Source organism: Centroberyx affinis, unplaced genomic scaffold (genome assembly GCF_046629955.1).
Source record: "Centroberyx affinis isolate AG114_WGS23_722 - 3 ecotype Tasmania unplaced genomic scaffold, CSIRO-AGI_Caff_v1 ptg000946l_1, whole genome shotgun sequence".
Lineage (NCBI taxonomy): Eukaryota > Metazoa > Chordata > Actinopteri > Beryciformes > Berycidae > Centroberyx > Centroberyx affinis.
Window position 1 is genome coordinate 86434 of NW_027279520.1, and position 21945 is coordinate 108378.

At 40.8% G+C, this 21945-nt stretch overlaps 3 protein-coding genes and 1 non-coding gene across 4 annotated transcripts; 1 reads left to right on the plus strand and 3 right to left on the minus strand.

The window, feature by feature from the left end:
* Nucleotides 1-861: 861 nt before the first annotated feature.
* birc2 (baculoviral IAP repeat containing 2) lies at nt 862-10423 on the plus strand. Its single transcript, XM_071521941.1, has 14 exons — nt 862-916; nt 1227-1303; nt 2261-3231; nt 3441-3721; nt 4086-4403; nt 4972-5275; nt 5793-5892; nt 6089-6167; nt 6289-6337; nt 7224-7466; nt 7603-7701; nt 8459-8614; nt 9327-9368; nt 9935-10423. Exons 3-14 carry the CDS (start codon nt 3138-3140, stop codon nt 10126-10128), a joined length of 1959 nt encoding a protein of 652 aa, XP_071378042.1. The 5' UTR covers nt 862-916; nt 1227-1303; nt 2261-3137; the 3' UTR covers nt 10129-10423.
* A 1898-nt stretch (nt 10424-12321) lies between these two features.
* On the minus strand, nt 12322-15341 carry rpl23a (ribosomal protein L23a). The gene is made up of 5 exons (XM_071521942.1): nt 15263-15341; nt 13607-13787; nt 13075-13251; nt 12660-12729; nt 12322-12386 (listed from the first exon to the last, which is right to left on the minus strand). The coding sequence occupies exons 1-5, from the start codon at nt 15285-15287 to the stop codon at nt 12372-12374; spliced, it is 468 nt and encodes a 155-aa protein (XP_071378043.1). The 5' UTR covers nt 15288-15341; the 3' UTR covers nt 12322-12371.
* On the minus strand, nt 13481-13552 carry LOC139646073 (small nucleolar RNA Z17). Its single transcript, XR_011695267.1, has one exon. It is a non-coding gene; the product is annotated as a small nucleolar RNA Z17 (small nucleolar RNA).
* Nucleotides 15342-16318: 977 nt separating the features above from the next.
* Nucleotides 16319-21539, minus strand: ddx52 (DEAD (Asp-Glu-Ala-Asp) box polypeptide 52). Its single transcript, XM_071521959.1, is given in 16 exon segments — nt 16319-16475; nt 17097-17415; nt 17613-17684; nt 17869-17944; nt 18084-18234; nt 18337-18459; nt 18885-18975; nt 19079-19282; nt 19367-19439; nt 19528-19639; nt 19984-20009; nt 20012-20126; nt 20226-20411; nt 20583-20728; nt 20912-21158; nt 21439-21539. Coding segments are annotated over 16 exon segments (2058 nt in total). The 5' UTR covers nt 21526-21539; the 3' UTR covers nt 16319-16445.
* Between the last annotated feature and the right edge of the window lie 406 nt (nt 21540-21945).

The following is a 21945-nucleotide window of genomic DNA, read 5'->3' on the forward strand; positions in this document are numbered from 1 at the left end:
AATTTCATATGTAGCTGCCTGTATTGTTTTAATTGCCTCCTGTCAGGCACCTGGCATACTTGATATAAGCAAACTGCAAACCATAGGGCCTACAGTTCCCATAGTGAAATACGTTATGGACCAAAGTGATATTTATTCCACAGCCTGATTTTGATGGAATCCAATCAGTAGAACTTATGATTAAATCTATTTAAATTTACCTCGCTACCCATTTGGAATGTTCCAAACAGCAGGGAACTTTCCATGCAAAACTAACATGTTGGTGACATAATCGGCCATTTCAACTCCTCCTCCTTTGGTTAACTAGTTAACTTCCACTTCGGCTCCCTATCTAGTTGCCTGATCCGCTCTTGTATTGCTTTGCCTCCTGTCAGCTGCCATTCGTTAAGAGACTGCTTGTATTGTTTAGCAGAATGTATGTCCATCACTTTGCCTGATGCCTTCTGAGGAATCACTTTTTAGAAGTCTTCCACAATTGTTAATATTTTAGCACTGACAGAATATCACTGAAATGTGAAAGAGGATCCATGTGGGGAAAAATGTATTTGACTTCTGAGGTTAAAGTCAGAACTCAGAATTCTGACTTCAATCTCAGAATGGTAAATACAATTTTCACACATGGCCCTAATCCTCTTCTGTACTGAAGTGTGTTTTCTCATTTATAATCACTATATTAGGGATGGCTATTAAGAAGGAATTTGCCCGACAAGACCAAGGAGGTTATATATAAGACAGGAGGGACCCACCCACAGGAACAGCAGTCCAATAATCTATCGCCATATATATCGCCATCCAATAAACATCCGTCACGACGTTTGGGCGTGGTTATAGCAGAAGTTATGTGATAAAAAAAGGTTTTGCAAAGTCAACTCTTCATGGGTTATATAGCCATCTACTTGTCTTCATCAAGGCCTGTGTAAGTCTTTCTGTTCTTATATTTTATGAGAATATTCCAGTTTTGTAGGTAACCATTAGCTAAACACATAATTTCAATATTTTTTAGATATCCTGTATGATTGGCTTATCCAATTCTGACAGAATATGATTGATGGTAGTACAGTTTATCGTTTTCATGTGATATGAATGTATTCATTAATTAGTGCTTGTGTTATCATTAAGTTAGTATTAACAGTCAGTACAGTTTGTAGTATTAAAAAAACACTGTGAATCTAAGCTGCCGCAATCTCTATAAGAAGAAGAAAAAAATCATTGGCTTCTTTTTACAGTGTTTTTTAACCGGAAGTGTATGGCGAATATTTAACATCCTGGGGGCTTTCCGTCTGTCTGCCTGGCTTGCTAAACGGTGAGTGGAAAGGTTACTGTGCTGTTTCACGTCTCCTCTCGTGTTGCGGTGCCACATAAAGCTGACAGTTTCGTTTCTTATGCTGCTGCACAGATGACGAGTCGGACAGCTGAAGGAAGCCTGAGAGCAGCTACAGTTTAACGTTAGCTGTTAGCTGACGGTTGCTAGCTAACGGCTGCTGCCTTTTAAACTGGAAGTGTTTGGTTGTTGTGGCAGGCAAGTCGCGTTTATTGCTTGTTAACTGTGTGTTTTTAATGGCTGCTTAACTGCCGAAGACAAATTTGACCCGTATAAATCCACATTTTCCTCTAAATACGTAACGACGTAGCAACCCGTAGCTATGAGTTGAACCCATAGGTTTAACCACAACTGTCAGCTTTTGATCTGCCGCTCCCAGCGATTACGTCTCTCTTGGGAAAGTACCCCTCCTGCTAGAGGAAAAACCGGACAGTGATTTTAAAATATTTTGGTTTATTGCTCCTTGTTCCGTTTCCAGCTGTGACTCACTACAATGATTAAAATTTGACAAAACAAACCCTGTGTATTCCTGCTTTTAGAAGTGGGAGGACGATTCATTATTTGAAGACTGTAGGGGAATTCACTCTGTTGTCATAGCTAAAATTTAGAGACACTCATTTCACGCTTTGCTCATATTTTCTGTCCGTCCTACATGTTAAAATCCCACTGAGATGTATTGGTTCAACAACTATTACGTCTGAGTAATATATTATATATTTATGTTTTAAATGCCATCAACTGCACTTTTTTCCTAAAACATAACCTCCTTGGCGGAGGTAAATATATATCTCATTGTGAACCGAATGAGAACTGAAACAGGATGCCAACTGGGAACTGGAAAAAACTCAAAATAAATATGTCCATACTGCTATTTAAAATCCTACAAGACGCACTGCTACACAAAAATAATTGACCATTTTTTTTTTATCTTTTCCACAGGTGCTGCCAACATTGATGCAGTAAAGAGGGAATTTCCTTATCCGTACCAAGAGAACTGTTGTCCTCAAAGGGGATTTATTTTTTCACATTGGGTTTATCCTATTCAGTCATGGAAGAATAAACTCCCAAAGAAGGGATGTCCGAGCGGGGGGAGGGGTTTGAGATTACATATCCCTTGGTCTGTGTGTGTGTGGTTGAGGCGTTTACTTAATTTATTATGTTTAGACACATAACACATATGTTTATTATGTTTGAGTGGCTAGATTTTGTGGTATACTTGTGTGTGAGAAATATGCAGAAAAATCAAGTGTACACTGATCCGGGATGACCACAGTATAATATGATGATTTTGATTTGAGCATTCATTCATCAAATACTCCATCGTTTTTACCATCCAGGCTGGATTTTGTTGGTGCATATTTTCACTTAAGTGCTCTACTCTGTAACACTGATAAAGGAATAGTGAATTTCCAGCAGTGGAAATAGTTGAGTGTAGGTCTCAGGTAGTGTGGATACAGACATGTGAAGTATATGTGCAGGGACTGGTGTATCCAAAAAAATGACAGTGCATCCTTGGGTGCCTCATGCAGTTGGTGTCCAGCACTGTAAGATAATGTTGCTTTTGCTTTCCTTTCTTCCACACAGCAGTTCTTAGCTTGACAAAAGTTAACTTGGTACTCAGTTGAGGTCACACTTTCTGTTTCACCGTCTCATTTCAGTCATTGATTTAAATAAGCATTTTGGGAAACCCCCGTTGATTTGTTTTACTTTTCTTCATGTCAGTCTGTGTGTGTGCTTGTGTGAGAGAGAGTGAGACCCTGGGTACTCTCAAACCTCTCTCCCTTTGGAGGACATCTCTTTTTCCTTATATCGCTAAATGGAAACTCTTGTTCAACTCAAAAACAACCAATTTTTGATGGGGCTGTGTCGCAACGGGCCTCCACCTGATCTTCAGTATGATAACTCCTCAGGTACCAAAGTTTTCTGATTCTTTTCTTTTATCATTGATCTGTATGACACAGACTTATTTTGTATAATTACACTTTAAATGCAGTGATTTCTTAATTAGCCTCCATGTGACATGCTGTTATGTGAAGTGAGTTTTTAAATTTAAACTATTCTCCTTAAGATTCTTGAACTGTAGAAGTCCTAATTAATGTAATGTAATCTCCATCCCCAGAGCTCTTTCGCATCTCTACCTTTGCTCGCTTCCCCACCTCGGGAGTCACAGAGCGAAGTCTGGCGAGGGCAGGTTGGTTCTACACAGGCGTGGGCGACAGGGTGCAGTGTTTCAGGTGTAATGTGACGGCGGAGGGCTGGCAGGCCGGAGATTGTCCGACAGAGAAACACAGACAGCTCTCTCCTTCCTGCTCCTTCATCCAAAGCCTCCCATCTACAGCCAACCTGCTCTCCTCCTCTCACTCTGCCTTCTCTCCGCTCCGCAGCGCTCCAGTCATACCGGTAAGATTAGGAAAAGAGTGTCATGCCAAAATACAAGATCCACTACTTAGAAGAAAGGCGCTCCTACTCTTGCAAAATGCTAGCTGGCATAAAAGTGAAGCACATTATGACTGAATACCAGGTATGAGTCATCTTAACACCTTGGCTTACAAAACCGTTATGTTTTTGACAGAATCATCTGTGTTTCCGAAGTATTCACTGATGAAATCAGTTTGCAACATTTTTCTAAAATGAAAAAATTCTTTATAGTGTTTTGGAGTGAAACCTTTTGAATAGTGGAACTGCGTAAATTGCCTTGATCTTTCCTGGTAGCGTCTACCAACTTGAGTATCTATGCTTAAAATTGTTGCTTTTTTCCCCTTAGCTGTCTGGTCCGGGCCCAGCTCCAGTCCCTGCCCCTAATCCTCCGACAGTGAGCCAAGGTGAAGAGCCGGTGGGCTATCTGAATATGGGCTTCTCCGCTCCACCCCCCTCCAGCCCGCTTAGCTCCCGCGGTGTGGAGGACATGTCTCACCAGAGACCGTCAACGTGCCACAACCTCAGCATGCGCAGAGAACAGGAGCGCCTGGACTCCTTCCACACCTGGACGCTCTCCATCATCACCCCTGCTGAGCTGGCCAAGGCGGGCTTCTACTACCTGGGACAGGGCGACAGAGTGGCCTGCTTCAGCTGTGGAGGACAGGTGTGTAGAGCTGCTCTCAGGGAAACTAGTACGAGACTGCTATACCTGATATTTATATTTACAGCTTACACAGGATGCTTCTTTTCTTCCTTGATTTGATGTATTCCCTGTTGAAACATGTTGGGGTGAGACATAACACAGTGAGGGATCATTCAAAAGTCTAAACCAATGAAATATCAGTCGGGGAGAGAAAGGAAGTTTCATTTGATGGAAGGGGCGGAGGGGCAGGAATCTGTGATGGTTTTATTGGTTGGAATTTTTATTTACGCCTGCTTGTGCAGCATGAGGTCACTGTTAAAGATACTCTGTTTTCCTGGAAGTAAAAGTAATGGGAGTTAATTTCATGGGGACTTTAAAAGACTGATGTACTAACCCACAGATGGTTACAATAGAGAGCAGCAGGCTACACAGTCATAAATCTACTGGACCATCAGACAAGTTGCACCATTCACCAATCACCTAATCTAAATGTTAGAGGGTTGAATGTGTTACTGGGGGAAGTAATTTATTGAACAATGAACTCTACATATGACAAATGACTTACTGAAAACCCTATTTTTATTTGCAGTTGAGTAACTGGGAGCCAGGTGACAGAGCCGTGTCCGAACACCAGAGGCATTATCCAAACTGCCGTTTTGTCCGAGGGGATAGAGCGGACAACGTGTCGCTGGCCGGAGGGGCAGCGTCCGCGTCGGGGGCCGCTGCTGCCGCCGCCGGGGCGTTGCAGCTGTCTGCTGGAGCAGTAGCTCTCAATAACGTGTCCAACCCTGCCATGCAGCAGAGCGAAGAGAGGCTGCTCACCTTTGTCAACTGGCCGTCGCGAATCCCTGTCCGGCCAGATCAGCTGGCTAAAGCTGGCTTCTACTATGTAGGTAAGGACGATGTATCAAAACTACGAAGACCTTTAATAATTGTGACACGAAAGGTTGAATTACTGTAAGTTCTTTCTCTCCCCTAACACTATTAATTCTAGTAACTGGGGTTTTTCTTTATTTGTTGGCCTTTCCACTGCAGACAGGTAATCCCCTTAATGGTGTAAGAATGAGTACCATCTGTGTTTTCCTTTTTATTTTAGCTGGAAAGTTGTGAAACATTTTTTTTAAAGGGAGGCCTGGCTAAGAAGCAGCCACACACAGTTATAAACAACAAAATCAAATAAATAAAAAAAATATAAAAATTCCAAATGTTATCAGTCTTTTGCTAAAGGTTTCAAGCAAAAGAGGAAATGAGAGAGGCAAAAAACACCTTATTCAAAGCATCAGCAGTTTCAAACAGAATCGTCTTCACTAGCCCGCTCCAGCCAGACTTGAACTAATTTTTTTTGTCTTTTCCTTAAACACCCAAGAATAGAGTAGAACCTAATAGAATTGAACTCTGTTTGTGTTCAAGGCCGTAACGATGATGTGAAGTGTTTCTGCTGTGATGGAGGCCTGCGATGCTGGGAGTCTGGAGATGATCCTTGGGTGGAACATGCAAAATGGTTTCCTAGGTAAATACTGACACTGTTTTTTCATGTGTTCATTTTGTGTCAGAATGTTTGTTTTGCTCATAGCATTTTTATAACTTTTGTTAAGAACCGTTAATACAAAATAATAATATTAGCAGCCAATTCTAATTGTCTAAACAAATGTGTAGATGGTGGTTTACATGAATGCATGGATCCATGTACCTCTGGTTAATTGCAGGTGTGAATATTTGCTCCAGGAGAAGGGACAGGACTTTGTTCATCAGATCCAGGCTCGCTTTCCTCGGCTATTTGAGCAGGTTGGTAGAAAACACCCAATGGAACATCAGATGATTGGAACATCTGGCATTTGAAAAATGGGTAGTAGTGCAGTACAAAAGAAATAAAACAGCTTCTCTGTTTCTGTTTCCTCCCCAATAGCTTTTAACAAATGGAGACAGCAGCTCCAGAGAGTTTGTGGATCCACCAGGTGAGTACGAAACATTGTCAAACAAGAGATTAGGCTCATTTGCTCCTATGAATGAAGGGATATTGCGATTCAAAGCAGAACAGCTAAGCATTACATTAACAGTTGCTAACAGTAGATCTCTAGATTCAACACAACATACTCGATGATCAATATGTAGTCTATGAATAAGCCTGATTTTTGTACATATTCAATAAAACCACAACACCCTCTCACAATGTGCTTAGGTGGAACAGACCATATAGCACAAGTTGCCAAACTCTTTCACCTCCTTGTTAAACCTTTTTGTTGCATCCCTGTCATAAGATAATAATTTTTTTATTGTATGTAAAGGGTTCAAAGAGCCCCATCCCTCATGGAAACTGAGCTACACAAAACTCTCGATAAGATCAAGAAAATTTTAGTCATCTCTTGATCCTTATCGTCGTTGAAATTGCGGTGGACTTGTCTGTTCACTCATTACTGCACCTTTTCATTTTTTTTTCAATCAGTTTACTGATTTATCAAAGCTAAAATCAAATTGTTAGGGCACTGTAGGAAGCCCAGAATGAAGTTTGTTACCTTTTTTTATATTATTGGTTGCAGAATGTATTTGAACATAAAGATTAAAAACAAAAATTCCTTCAATTCTTAACTAGTTGTAGTTGCCATGATGTGGCTCAAATTAGAGATGGCGTGTTGAATCAAAATAAAAGCTCAGAGGAACCTGGAAAAGGTAGATTTTTACTAGATTTTACTCAAATAAATGGGGGAAATCACTGACATGGTTGTTCATGGAGGTGCTCACTCACTAGACCTCCCCTGGTAATACTTTTGAAGTCCAGTTAGGACACCCTGCTACCCAACCTCACATGTCTGCTTACCTGCCCTTCTTCTCTGTCCCACTCAGTGGTCCACCTCGGTCCAGGAGAGGAGCGCTCTGAGGATGCCGTCATGATGAACACTCCCGTCATTAAGTCTGCCTTGGAAATGGGATTTGAGCGCAGCCTGGTCAAGCAGACGGTCCAGAGCAAGATCTTGACCAGTGGAGAGAACTATAAAACTGTCCAGGAGCTGGTGTCTGACCTGCTGAGTGCCGAGGACCAGAAAAGGGAGGAAGAACGCGAGATGCTGGCGGAGGCGATGGCATCTGGTACAGCTGACTGTGAAAATTTAGATTTTCAAATCATCAATTCCAATTTCAACTGCCGTTTACTCCTCTCAGGCCAGTAAACCATCTGCAAACCATGTATATATTTCTCATCCCAATCTCTCTCTCTCTCTTTCAGATGGTTTTACCTTCCTGAAGAGACACCAGGCAGCATTGATCCAGCGTCTGAAGAGTGTTGAGACGGTGTTGGAGCACCTGAGGGAGCAAAATGTGATAAGTATGTTTCTAGTATGACTGCTACAGCAGTGTCTTAAAGTGTCTACAGTAATGTCTTGGTAGGGAGTGCAGTTACATAGGGAGCCAGGTTTTTGTTTTTTAACAGTTGTCAGATAGAACTTTGAATTATTTTTCTCAGACCTGAAAATTACAGGTATAGAAATACAATCCAATAAGGTGAAAGGCGCACTGTAGCAAACGTTTGAGTCAAATGACCATTTTCAGTGCAAATCATGCTAGGTAGGTTTTGCCATCTGACAGCATCTGACCTATTTTCGTAAAACACAAAAGTAAAATTATCAATTGCCACTTTGTTAGCGCAACAAGGTAAAAAAAAAGTTGGATGTATGAATGGATTTCATTTAGAGCTCATTTGGAGGGTAATCTCAAACTTTTTGTTGTCTTTCCCATGAACATCTTACTGCTACACACTTAATGGTGTAGAGTTGTATATGGCTGAGTTTCCACAGTCAATAGTTGTCGTATTCGGTCAAATGGACACATCATATTTTATTTCACACCAGAATGTCCACTGTAGTTGAAAATGCTCAAGATGATGATGTAAGAAAGTGGAGTAAAATAGTCCTCAGCAAATCCTCAAAACTAATAGTCATGATTAACAATTGTGATCACAATATCTAGAAAAACAATTACAGCTATGATTTTAGCCTTTACCGTGCAGCTGTAGCACCTATGTTACAATTTAGCACCTTGTGATTTGTGAATAATGCTTCTCCCCCGTCCCTGTTGCCCTGCAGCTGCTGAGGAGTACTCCGGTCTTCAGGCTCAGACTTCGGCCCAGCAGCAGACCGCCAGGCTGATCGAGCTCGTCCTCACCAAGGGAAACGCCGCAGCCGAGGTTTTCCGCAACTGGATCCAGAAGAATGACGTTCTCCTGCTCAGAGATCTCATGGGTACATTATCTCTCTGAACCCCGCCCTCTCAGATTGGGAATGTCACAGGTTGGATGGAAGGAACATATGTGCTTTCTCCAGAGTTTATTGTTTTGTATCTGTACAGTGTGACTGTATATATACAGAAACCTTAATTCTGGACAAAATGATAATTGTAAACCAAAAGCACCCTCATAAAAACTGTAATCAAGTGGTTTTCACAAATGTTTCTGCAGGCTGCCACCACAGCACAAAGCATTTTAATTCCTTCTGTCCTACTAGCGACATCCGGCTTGGTATAACTCTCAGCGCCCGAGTGAGAAATCACTCAGTTACCCATCTTCAAAATCAAGATTTCACTGTAAAAAATTGTAATGAAGCATAACCTCTTTAGCTCTTTAGGTAGTCAAAGCACATGCTTTTTTGTGAACCAGCAACATTAATGTTTCCATTCTTGTGTTTTAATTTGTTGCTGGTCATGTAGACTTCTTACATGGATTTCGAATTTTACGAATGTCTGCTTAAAATTGACAAATATATTTATTACCAATTTGTGATCAGTAGAATCAGCTACTTGTCTTAACTGTTTGGTTGGCCCTTTTGATCACAAGCCAACATTTTTTTTTTGTGGTGTGTGAGCTCTTATATTCTGGCTCAGCTTGAGCTAATTTAATATTGTATATGCAATCCAGTCTAGCATTCCCAAATTAATTTGTCTTTACTCCACTTTCAGCCCAGGCAAATGAAGCTGCGTCACCAAGCCAAGATCTGTCAGGTATAAAGATATACCTACAATCTGCTTTTGCTTGATACTAGTCAGTCAATGGTTATCACTTCTATTTTCTTAAAATCAGAAAGTTGTATGCAATGTATTGATGGTGGAAAAAAAGCATATAGCTTGGAAATTGTTCCATACCTGATCATGTTTGATGAATTAGAAATGTTCTTGGGTGGGCATGTCATCACGAGTGATTTATTTTATGGACCGTTAAAATGATACATAGGCATATTATCAGTGATGTAACCTGGGTTGGGTGCTTGGGTCTTTCGACACCAGACACCCTGTTTTACAGGATGAGAAATAGTGAATACAATAATGATAAACTTTACACTGACACAGAAAATGCTTCTTGTAGCTTAACTGGGACAAGAGATATAAATTTATTGTATCAGATCTCCTAGTGATTGTCTCTGTATCGATTGGTGAAGGGATTTCAGGTTTTAGAAGGGAGGTGTGTTTGTTTATGTCATCAGTTTTCTATGAATGTAGATCTATGTGTTGAATCTTTGTATCTTCAAATCTCTCTTCCTTTGCTGACCCTCTTGTCTCCGTCTCTGCAGACCTGCCCATGGAGGAGCAGCTGCGCCGCCTGCAGGAGGAGCGGACCTGCAAGGTGTGTATGGATAAAGAGGTCAACATCGTCTTCATCCCATGCGGTCACCTGGTGGTGTGCAAGGAGTGTGCCCCCTCGCTGAGAAAGTGCCCCATCTGCAGAGGCCTGGTCAAAGGCACAGTCCGGACCTTCCTCTCTTAATTAGGAGGCCGTGTTCCCAGTCTCAGAAGCATTTTGTGTTACTGATCTTATTGAATGTAAGCAATACAAGTCTGTAAAATATTTAATAGTAATGAGCAGGAGGGAAGTTCTTTTTTTTTTTTTCCCCTGTGTGAATCCTTAGAAATATTTCATCTGTCGCTAAGGTGCTTCAACACTAGTGTGGAGAATCATATGAAGTGCATGGAAAATGATCTCTAATCTGCATTGTAGCTACTGCAAAAATTGTATTTTGCCTTTTACATCAAAACAAGTAGATGTAAAGGTCTTTCAGTCATATACTTTTTTGTTTATCTTCTTCAAATATTCAGAAAACTGCAAAAGCTTCAACATTTGAATAATAAACATTATTTCAGTGACTATTTGAAATCTAAGCACCCTGGCTATAGGACAGTGTAATCAATTTAATTGGTGAATATGAACATCACTGCCATAGATTATCTTTTCATCAATTTGGAGAGGCTCCAGTGACGGTGAAGGAGACTCAGGATGCTGCTTTGACACCACAGATTGACATTTTTGGTGGTACAGCGAGAGTGACAATGGGTAGCAGGTAGACACAAGTCAATTCATATCGTGTAATAAACTTAACTGAAACTAATGAATAGAACTATTGAACAATATTCATAAACTTGGTACCAAAGATTCCCCAAATCTATGGTTCTAAACATCAGTCTTACAGTCAGACTAACACTTATGGAAACTGAAAACTCTCCTATCACTGAGTAATATTGTAAATAAAATAATATGTACAGGTCAGAATACTTGTACTCAAGAAGAAATACTTCATTTTGTAATGTGACATGTACAGCTCCATAGCTTTCAACATTACCTGCTCTTGTCATTTGCCGTCACAAGCATTTGTAATGATTTCCCCAGCTCTTAATATCTCTTAAAAGATAAAATCACTTCTGATTTTGCAAAAATTAGATCCAGAACATACAATTAAATATTACGAGTATAGCACTGTTGGTGCAGAAAAAGTAGGTAAGACTTTATTTTCTGGGTCCATAATTTCCTAAAAAGGAACTGTTCTTTTAAGTTTCCTGGAAAGAACCATTACATTATGTACTAATTGTAGGGAAAATAGAGAGTTCAGTGGTACTTGGTAAGTACCTGGTCAGTTTCCAAGACAGAACCATGAAATTATGTAGTAGTTATTATAAAGAAAATTAGAAATTAGAGGAAGTAATTAAACTATTATTAATTTTTCCAGTAAATAGTTTATAGTTCTTTCCAGGAAACTTTTAGAAATTTACAGTATCCTATCGACTCCAAACGGACTGCTTAGATTTTCTATAAAACTATTACATCATTTCACAGTTCTTTCCAGGAAACTTCCAAGAAGTTAAGAAGAAATTATTAGGAAATTATGGACCCAGACAAAGCGTTACCATAAGTATACATTTTGAATAAAGTTTCCTAAATTAAAATACAAATTGTTGCTCACTAAAAGGTCACCAGAGCAGCCAATTCATTCATTTCCCCAGTATAAATCACTGAGGCGCTTTTATCAGTACCTCTGTTAGGGATACTCAGCGGTACTGTGGGTACATTGTGGACTGAAAAGAGGCCTGCTCATTCTACTTTAATGATTCTCATATTTAGGTTAAGCAGAACTGGCCAAAAAAATATTCTATATTTTTATTTTTTTAAATAATGTAACCCACTCTCCTGTGTAGACTGCTGTTGTGAAAGTTAGCACATTATGGGTTAATACTCAAGTCTGAATTCATCTCAAGAAATGCTCATAAAATGGAAAAGTTCATTTTTGAGGACAATCATTTTTTCAAATATTGCCTATTGTGGAACGAAACCCTTCATATATACTTCTGCCAAACAATCAGATTTTCCCTCTTAAAAGCCATTAACATTACTTTCCCCATGACACACGGTTCAACAGACACTAGCATGCATTTTACTTGCCAGCTGGAGCCCCAGATAGCCTACACCTTTACAATATACACAATACACCTACAGCTTTACAAAATATCAAACTACATTAACTTAATCACACAGGGGATGATGGAGCCTCGTTATTTTGTCCAGAAAAGGTTATCCAACAATTTATTATAAGAACTCAAACACTGGTGGTAAAACCTTCCATTTACTTGATGTAACCAAATATGTGAAAACTACTCATTTAATTTGCACCTAAGGATGACACTGAATCAATTAAAGTTTTTACAAATATTTATTCTTCCACAAGCCTCTGCAGCCACAGTTTAGATGATGCCAATCTGAAAAGGAAGAAAAGGACAAATTAGAGACGTTCATGAACAGCATGAATACTCTTTTTCATGCATGTTCTGGCATCAGTGGTTCCTTTGAATGCATCACAAACATTCAGACAAAATAAAATTTACATCACTTGCACAGAATCGATCCAAGTCTGAAAGCAAAAACACAGCCACCATGGTGCACTGAAATAGCTTTAAGAACGAAAAAGCGGCCCTTCTGGACCGTTAAACTACATCCTGATTGCTGCACCGTGTGGCGGCTGGAGGACTCACCTTGTTGGCAACATCCAACGCATCGTAATCTGGTGCGAGACGAACGTACGCCTTCTTCTCACCATCAGGCCTGAAGACAGGAGTCGGGACGGATGATGAAATAGGAAGCAATGAAAGGAAATAGGTCATTAGTGTATTAAGTTACCATATTTACATTTACAATGGGAAACTGCAAAGTGCTGTATGAGAAGCCACCAGGGTCATGTATACATTTTGAACAAAACCCTGATCGCAAGTTACTACTGATACTGTTGAAACAAATGATCAATCCTAACGACACAGCTAATACTCAGCAAAGTATTTAATGTTTGGTTGAAATGATTGAATCTATAAAGTAGTGTCATCAGTTCCGCAATTGCTTCCAATAGAAGTCGACATGATACGAGCATTCAACAGCCTGGATTAAGATTTCTACCTGATGAGTGTGTTGACTTTGGCGACGTCGATGTCGTACAGCTTCTTGACCGCGTGTTTGATCTGGTGCTTGTTTGCCTTGACGTCCACAATAAACACCAGTGTGTTGTTGTCCTCGATCTTCTTCATGGCGGACTCTGTCGTCAGGGGGAACTTGATGATGGCGTAGTGATCCAACCTAGGGCAGAAGGCTTCCATTAGGCCAATGTCCCAAAAGCACCAACACCTTCCTCACTATGTCTACAAAAATTAACTAGGGTTCTCTGAATACAGATAATCTCATGACAGACTCTCCGCTGTCCATAAATGTCCTACCGCTCAGCTCACATCTCCAAATCTGCATTTTTATTAGAATCACATTATTCTCCATGACAAACTAAGTAAAAATCACATTTATCACTATTCTGGGTGCATCAGTAGTTTATAAAGCTGGAATCATGCTTTTTCATACTTTGATCGCTGTTACCATCATTTGCACCATGTTTAAACCATGTCTGTGTGTCAGCACCGCAGTGTGCAGGCATTGTACTCACTTGTTCCTACGTGGGGCACTCTTGCGAGGATACTTGGGTTGTCTGCGGAGACGGAGGGTTTTGGGGCGACGGAAGGTGGGAGAAGTCCTGATCTTCTTCTTCCTCTGGCTGTGAACTCCTTTAAGCACAGCCTTTTTGGCCTTCAGTGCCTTTGACTTGGCCTCAGTCTTGGCAGGGACAGCTGTGAAAAGACACAAAGCAATTTGTTAGAAATGAGACATGAGCTGATCAGATGTTTAGGCTAATTAATTCATGCTCTTAAGTTTATTCCTTGATAATCCATCCAGGTACACATTTGGTAAACATCGCTTTGACTTTGAGCACCACTGTGTCCCTCCTGGTGGTCAAATATTTAAAATACATGTTTTACATACAATTAACGCGTTTTTAACAGTGAAGATTACTACTTTGAATACTCAAATTATGTTCAGCTGATATAGGTTTGCAATTCAATTCTTGAAAAGAGCAGTAATCTTACTAAGTGGTTCAAAATAAGCAAAACTATATTTAAAATGAACAACCGGACAGGGAAAATAATCGACACCTGACTTCTGTGTAAAGCAACAAGTTAGAAACATGATGTAAACAAAGTCCTGATCAACCATGCAGTCCTGTCTGCCTCAAAAAGCCTGCATGGGAGAATAATGATACAACTACATTTTACAACACAAGTTACAACTTGTTGTAAAGGAAGGTGCAAAATAAAGCAGTCCCATTGCATTTTTCTCAGAATACTGAGAACTTATGGTTGCTAGATTTGGAAATCCTGCAATTTAAGATAGCTTGTTCCTGTGTTGCACTTAGTGTAACTGTTTAGATGCCTAGAATATAAATGTTATCTTTATCTATGGTTCTGGCCTTCAAACACAGACATGTATCCAATACATTAGCATATAGCTACAATATGAACTGCGACATATATGGACACAGCCATTTCGACCCAATTTCAGCGCTTGAAAAATGCAAGAATACATTTAGCAGGTGTAAATATAGCCTGATGCTTAGCATTTGTTCAGTGGCAATCTCAATCCTAATCCTGAAGTTAGTGTCATGTTCTACCCGTTGAGATACACAGGACTACCATCTATTATCACCGTAGTACCACAAATACATGGTTCACAGAACCGTTGTTGCGTCCATTACTTTCAATTTTCCAAATCAAATTGTCCTTTCCTTAAAGACAGCAAGCCACTCCTGATATAACTCATCATTTGCCCTCCCAACTTTCACGTGTAGAAGCTGACCGGGCATTGCCGGTCCATCGTGCTGTCACAAAATCGCCACCAAAACGCGATTTTAACTAGTGCTAACTCACTGCGTATTTCTAAAATTTCGTCCGTAAAACTAGGTCATGTCGGGAGAATCAGGACACAAAGCTGGTTCAACACATTTCGTGCTAAATAGTGTTTTGGTCAGCAACATCAATGATAGCATGCTAACATTAGCGTAGCACCAAAACGTTGTAGCACAGCGTTAACGTTACTGGCAGGCAAGCCGAAGACGCGGTCTGTATTTCTAGCTATTTTAGACAAATGGCAGCAATGTCCTTTGCTGATCTAAACTCGAGAACATCTTGAGTACGTATATAGAAAGTACATGTAGCTAGTTGTGATTTTTAACACGATTTATACATATAAAATTCAACGGTTGACAGACCTTCCTTCTTCACCTTCGGTGCCATGTTGAGAAAGGAAGACTAGACGGGGTTTCCTGCAGTATAATGCATGGGCGAGATTTCAACACGCATATATCGCGGTACTTGAGAAATGTCGCTTTCTTCCAAAGAGCCTCAAAGGAAAGAGTTCCTACCAGCCAGCATCGGCTGTAACAACGTTGTGTGGTAGTTTCAGGAAGTTTCTTGCAGTGGTTTCGGGAGTCAGATTTTTTAGGGAAACGTACAATTAGGCTACAATTTGCGAAATCGAATCAACTAAATTTTATAGTGGTCTTTTCAACGTTTTTCATCTATGTCAATTAGTCAGTTAAAACTGTTTGTTGTAGAAAAACTTTTTTCCCCAATTGGATGATACATTTTAGAATAAAACCCTTCAAATCCATTTTGATAGCAATCTCAAAATGTTGTAAATATGTTACACATTGATTTTTGATTTTCTTTGTACATAATTACAGGTCTAAATATCACTCCCAAAGCAGCTGATTTAATAGAATATTGCTTAAGGGTGCATCATGTCATGTAACCTTTCTTGTGGGTGAAATTGTTGTAATCCAATGTATTTCCATTGCTGCCATCAGATAACTTTATCAAGCCAGCCCATAAAACATCAATTTTCAAGAGAATGTAACTCTTATTCTAAACAGATGTAGTGTGAGTTGTGTTTGTATTTGAGTTTCCATTAATATTAAAACTGATGAGAAAAACTTGATGGGCATAATACAAATCCACATTCTTAGAGCAAATTGATACCAAAACAATGCAGAAGGGAATTTAAGATGCTTTCCCATCTCTCAACTGTTTATCATTTTTTATTTATATTAAACATATAAAACAATGAATAAATATTTGAAATTATCTTGATGAATGTACTTTAAGAAGGGCCTTGTCTCCAGGTTGTCGCTTCATTCAACATTCATTCCTTCAACATCTTTCATGAAGCCTTTATCTTTGAGAAAATGTTTGGATGCCATCAGTTACAGCTGAACAAATGTGACACAAACAGGCAAAATGCAATAATGTAACTATAAAACAGTTTATTATTTTTACTCTGACAGGGTACATTGCAAAAATGTGGAAATTAGCAGTCTAACACATTAGAAAGATATCAGAAATGTCTGCATGTCCGTCTCATCAGTCTGCCCACACCATCAGACGGCTTGTGGCTTACTTTTCTTGACATTTTTCCTGGGGAACCTAAAAAAAAAAAAAAAAAAGGGAAATACAAATGAGTTCTGGCTGCTTGATGACCCACATTTATCCCATGTCCTTTTAATCAAAATGGGGCTCATTGTTATGTTTATTTTACAGGTCCAACTCATTCATTTATAGTTTATAGTTTTTAGTTAAGTTCATTTATCAGTATTTCATGATCAGTATTTCAAGGCCTTAGGTTGGCGTAACTTCAACAGCATTTCATTAGGAGTTGAACTTAGAAGAAAGGAGTCGTTTTGTAAGAGAAGGTGTTTGTCTTTTCAAACTGTGTATATCACATTTTAGAAAGAAATTCTTCCATTTGTAGTTGGGTACACCTTCATTCACTTATAACAGGGATGGGGGCAACAGTACCCTGTTTTCAAGAGGGCTTCAAGTTCTGTATGAGCACTACTGAAATCCACCTATCACTGTCCCATTGAAAGCGGACTTTGTATCCTACTTGTAAAAACCCTTGAACCAAGCTAAACTGTACTATTCCAAATACACATGGATGTCAATGGGAAAATCAGCCAATGTTTGCCGGCTCACATGTCTTGTTATATAATCACACATTTATTCTCTTGGTTACAAAACAAGTGCCAACACCTCCCCTCCTCTTACTTTTTCAACTTGGCTCCGGAAGGTTTTGATCCCGTCTTCAGTGATGCCTTCTTCTCTTTTTCTGTCCCCCCTTCTTTCTGCATTTTCCTTCTCTTCTTCATTCCCTGTGCTTTTTTCTTCTCCTTTTCCCCTTTCTTCTTCTTCTTCCCTACCGCTCCTTTTGGTCCATTTTCTCCTTTCTGCCCCCCCTCCTGCGTTTCTTCCTGTCCTGTTCTTTCCTTTGTTGAGTTCTTTGCCTTTTTTCTTCATTAAGAAGCGAGGAGTTGTGCAGATGGTGCTTCTCTTGGGAGGTTTCCTCTGGAGCTTCTGCTTCACTTTGCTAAACACAAATACAGCTTCAATGTTACAACTGCATTACCATAATTGAAAACAACACCAACACATGACCGCTTACTACAGAGGGATGTAAGAGTATAAATGAGTAGTAAACACAATAAGAGTAAAAAGCACATCACTCTGGCATCTCTGGTTACTGTTGAAGTTAATTCTGACTGTGTCTCCTTATAAGAAACTTACCTGTGTATCTTCTTGAAGCCCACCATGTAGTCAGGCACAGGACAGCCAGCTTGCTTTATTACATTCGCAATGCTGTAGAGGAGAGATGCAAAGATAGAGAAACATACACAGTAGGCAAAGAGTAAATTATAGAACATGTCACAGGAAAAGAATAAACAGTATTTCAGAGTCACAGAAAGAGTTATAACTACATCTTCCATCTGCAAAGGAAATTAACTCCTAGTTTTTATGCTTGTGAGCTCTTAAATCCATGTACCTGCGCAGCAGTGGCTTGTCATCCTCTGTGAAGAAGGTGACTGCCTTCCCCTGATGTCCCGCTCTGCCAGTTCGCCCTGAGAAACAGGAGAGAGAATAATATGAAGAAAAACTGATCAGCAGATAAGAGGGAAATGGAAGGAAAATAGGTGAAATAAGGCGACACAAGATGATTTCATCATTAAATATCTGATTGATTGATATTCGAGAACTGACCAATCCGGTGGATGTATTCCACAGCGCTGGTGGGGAAGTCGTAGTTCAGCACGAGGTTGACGCCTTTGAAGTCGATCCCTCTGGCGAGCAGAGCCGTGCAGATCAACACCCAGATCTTACCGGAGCGGAAGCTGTTCACTACGTTGTCCCTCTGGGAGAGAAACAAACGAGCCGAGGAAGAGGACGGTCACTACCATGACATGTTACTGACGGTGTATGGACTCATACAGACAGTGTGTGTGTGTGTGTGTACCTGCTGCTGTGTGCGGTCTGCATGGATGACGTCTACGTTGATGCCCTCATACACCAACTCATGGAAAAGCTCCCGCGCTCGGTCTATAGACTGGACAAACACCAGCATGGGCGGCAGGAAACCCTGAGGTGGGCAGCACATGGAGCAGGATGGACAAAAACAAAAAAGAAAATGCTCAAGACTTGTATTCATTCATTGTTTTTTCTTTCTTTCTCTCATGTTTTCCCCCCCTCTATCAACTGTTTAAGTTTAAGACAATATTGACTGCGTCCAATTAACTTGTCAAGGTTACTAATGAACCCAGTTTGGATTTTCCTTTCCTAACCTCCATATCATTGAATGTTTTACGATTTTATGTTTGTCAAACCTATGTGTTGTGTAACAAATGCAAAAAAAAAAAATGCATAGGTTTGCTAGGTCTTCCTTTGTCACAATCAACCTCATATCCAGAAAAGAGTCCTCGAAAGACAAAAACGCTGAAATTTAATAATATTAGGCCAAACTACTCCTTAAGAGCTTGAAAAGTAATCGTTCTCGTGTGTCCGTACTTTTTTGATGATGTCCCTCATGGCCAGGAGTTTTCCGTTTTCCGTCCCGACAAACAGCAGCTCCTGTTCCACCGTTTCCACCGCTGTGTTCCTGGGAAGATCATTCACACAGTTTTTCAGTGTGAAAAAACGACAAATCCTATAAATAAAATATGGAGTTCTACGGAAACAGGGCATCGTGGGAAAAGCGTTACCTGTGTCCGATGTTGACGGACACCAGGTTGTCCAGGTTCAGGCGGCACCACTGCTCCACATCTTGCGTGCAGGTGGCGCTGTAGAAAGCCCTCCGCACCCTCGGACCGGAGCAGGCCAGAAACACCGTGGCCAGCTGCTCCCTGAAGCCCGACTTCCCGTCCTCAAACAGCTTATCGGACTCATCGACAACCAGCCACTCCACACTGAGGGCAAACAGACAAGCTGATGAACGCGCCGTTAAAAAAAACAAACAAAGAAATGTCAGAGAGCAACAGATGAAACGTTACCTGCTGAGGTCCAGTGCTGGAGGATCCTGCTTGAGGAGGAAGATTATTCTGTTGGGAGTACTGACGAGTATATCTGCACAGAGAAATGTAAGAGAGGTGGAGAGTGAGGGAGAAAATAGACTTCTACATTCTGCCTCTTCTGACTGAATTTGCTGTCTTACCGTATTTTTTGTTTGACTGAGGCCCGTATTTCTTAGCTGCCATGGAAGCCTTGTCAATGATGTGAACTCTGAACCCCAGTCCGTCTGACAGACGAAGCAGCTCTCTGTAGGTCTAAACATAAAACAAAGAAAGCTGTTAAAAATACAACTAAATGTGAGCATGGGTGTGTGCGCTTAACCAAGGAGAGAGAGGAGAAAAAGTGAGAAACTAAGCAAGTGATTCTTTTTTATCTATAATCTGCTTTAGCCTTTGTAAATTTTGCCATGCACAGAATATTTGAATATTTGTCTAGACCATAGTCCCTATCGCAATCAGACCTGCTCCCAATCAAGAGGTGCCAAACCCTCTGAAATCCCTTGTTTTTGTGATGTGAAAGAGCCAGAAGAGAAAGCAGACCTGTGTGTGTGTGTGTGTGTGTGTGTGTGTGTGTGTGTGTGTGTGTGTGTGTTCTGTACCTGGCTGGCCAGCTCTCTGGTTGGGAGATGATGACCGCTCTGAAGCCCAGGTTGGCCGGCTGTTGGAGGTGAGCCAGCAGCGGGAGACAGAAGGCCAAAGTCTTCCCAGATCCAGTGGGAGCGCAGGCCAGCAGCTCCCGACCCTGACAGAGACAGGAGACACAGGGGAATCCCAATAACTACTGGTGTTATGTTAAGAAACCACTGAATGTGTGTGTGTGTGTGTGTGTGTGTGTACTCACATGCATCATCAGTGGTATTGCCTGCATCTGTATGGGCGTTGGGGAGTTCAGTCCTGCGTCTCTGAGGTTCTGGAGGACTCGCGGGTTCAGTCGATACTCGGACTGCAGCTCCTCAAACGTGCACACGGGGTCCGGCACGTCACAGCCGTGCACGTTGATGCGGTGCTGTGCACGGACGCGGTTCACCTAAATCAGTTGAAGACAGAATGAACTGTTTAGCTCTCATCAACACAGGCGACATTACTAGTGAGGATAGAGCATTTACATGGTGTTTTTTATCGGTTGACATGGAGACAAACGCTCGTCATAATCACATGAAACCCTCGGTGGAAGAATATGCGCTGACTATGCGAGCACCTTTTCCTGATGAAGGTGCTTCAGTCTCTTCAGGGACGTTCTCTCCTTCCCGTCCTGCGGTAGGTTTTGGATCTTTCTGTCCAAAGAAGACGTCCAGCAGATTCCACTTCTCTCTGTCTCTTCCTCCGGTCCGCCATCGGCTTCAGCTGTACAGAAGACAGCAGACAGCAGCAGTGTTTAATGTTTTAACTTAGTTCTCTTTGTTAGATTTGAAATGACAGAAAGACTATCAGGTTTGTAATCTGACAGCAGATTCACAAGGTTTTTCGGAAATACAGAATGAGCAGTTAGAGAGCAAATTAACTATGAACCACAGCCACACACTCTACCTTCTGTCTCCTCACTGCCTTTCTTCTTCTTCTTCGTCCTCATGGCTGTCTCTTCAAGCTTTCGTTTCCTTTTGCCTCCAGCATCCGTTTCCCCTCTTTCACTGTCCAGCTCATCTTCCTCTCCATCCGCCTCCTCTTCCTCCTCCACTCCGGTCCTGATCTGGGCTCCATTGGCTGGCCCTGTGCCAAAGTAATCGATCCCAGAGAGAAGATCTGAGGACGCTCCCCCACCTTGAGGTCTCACCACCTGAATTACGTAGCATAGAAAAGACTGCAGTTACTAAAGTCTGCATTTCTGTATCAAAATGTCTTACTACAATTATCCACTAGTAAATAGCACCACAATTAAACTGATGAAATGCTGGTTAAAGGTAGCAAGCCTCCTCAAAATGCTGTGTTGTCAAAAACTTTCAAAGCGAAAATAGCAGCATGCTTTCACGCTGGCACAAATCAGGTTAAATTAGTGAAAAGATAATTTAGTAACGATCTTATTCCAATACATCAACAATTGGACATGTAAATATTACCTTAAAACGTTCGGCATCTTTACCAAACCTCTTCAAATCAAATTTTGCTCCTGCTCCAAGCTTCCGAAACAAGTCGAAGGCGTCCATTGCTCCAGCGTGGTGTGGATCCAGGCATCACTAGTCAACAACCGCGTCATCAACCCGCTCTTCCTGTCACAAAGCGGCTATGTCGCCCTCTGCTGGCTGCGCCCAAAACTGACTGAGAAAAGGCTTCATCTCACCGTGGGGAATATTCTGACTCTGTCTCCATGGAAACAGAACAGGGGAATTACAGTAATCAGTGGTGGGAACAGTACTATGTCCTACTCATGTAAAAGTATTGTTACTTTGCTGATATTTTACTTATGTCAAAGTAAAAGTAGAATACTGGTCTAACAATCTACTGCAGTAAAAGTAAAAAAAAAAAAAAAAAAAAAAAAGTTGCTCAGAGTAAAAGTTAGATGTAATCTTTCCCATGCAATTCTAAAAGAATGAGAGAACATTGTTCAAAATAGATTCTTTAATTGG

Coding starts and splice junctions, on each gene's coding strand:
- rpl23a (XM_071521942.1), bottom strand. CDS start 15,287: ATGGCACCGAAGGTGAAGAAGGAAG. Junction 13,252..13,606: donor AGTGCCCCACGTAGGAACAA/GTGAGTACAATG, acceptor CTTCTGCCCTAG/GTTGGATCACTACGCCATCA. Junction 12,730..13,074: donor AAAGTCAACACACTCATCAG/GTAGAAATCTTA, acceptor TCCTGTCTTCAG/GCCTGATGGTGAGAAGAAGG.
- birc2 (XM_071521941.1), top strand. CDS start 3,138: ATGGAAACTCTTGTTCAACTCAAAAACAACCAATTTTTGATGGGGCTG. Junction 5,276..5,792: donor AGCTGGCTTCTACTATGTAG/GTAAGGACGATG, acceptor TTTGTGTTCAAG/GCCGTAACGATGATGTGAAG. Junction 7,467..7,602: donor GGCGGAGGCGATGGCATCTG/GTACAGCTGACT, acceptor TCTCTCTTTCAG/ATGGTTTTACCTTCCTGAAG.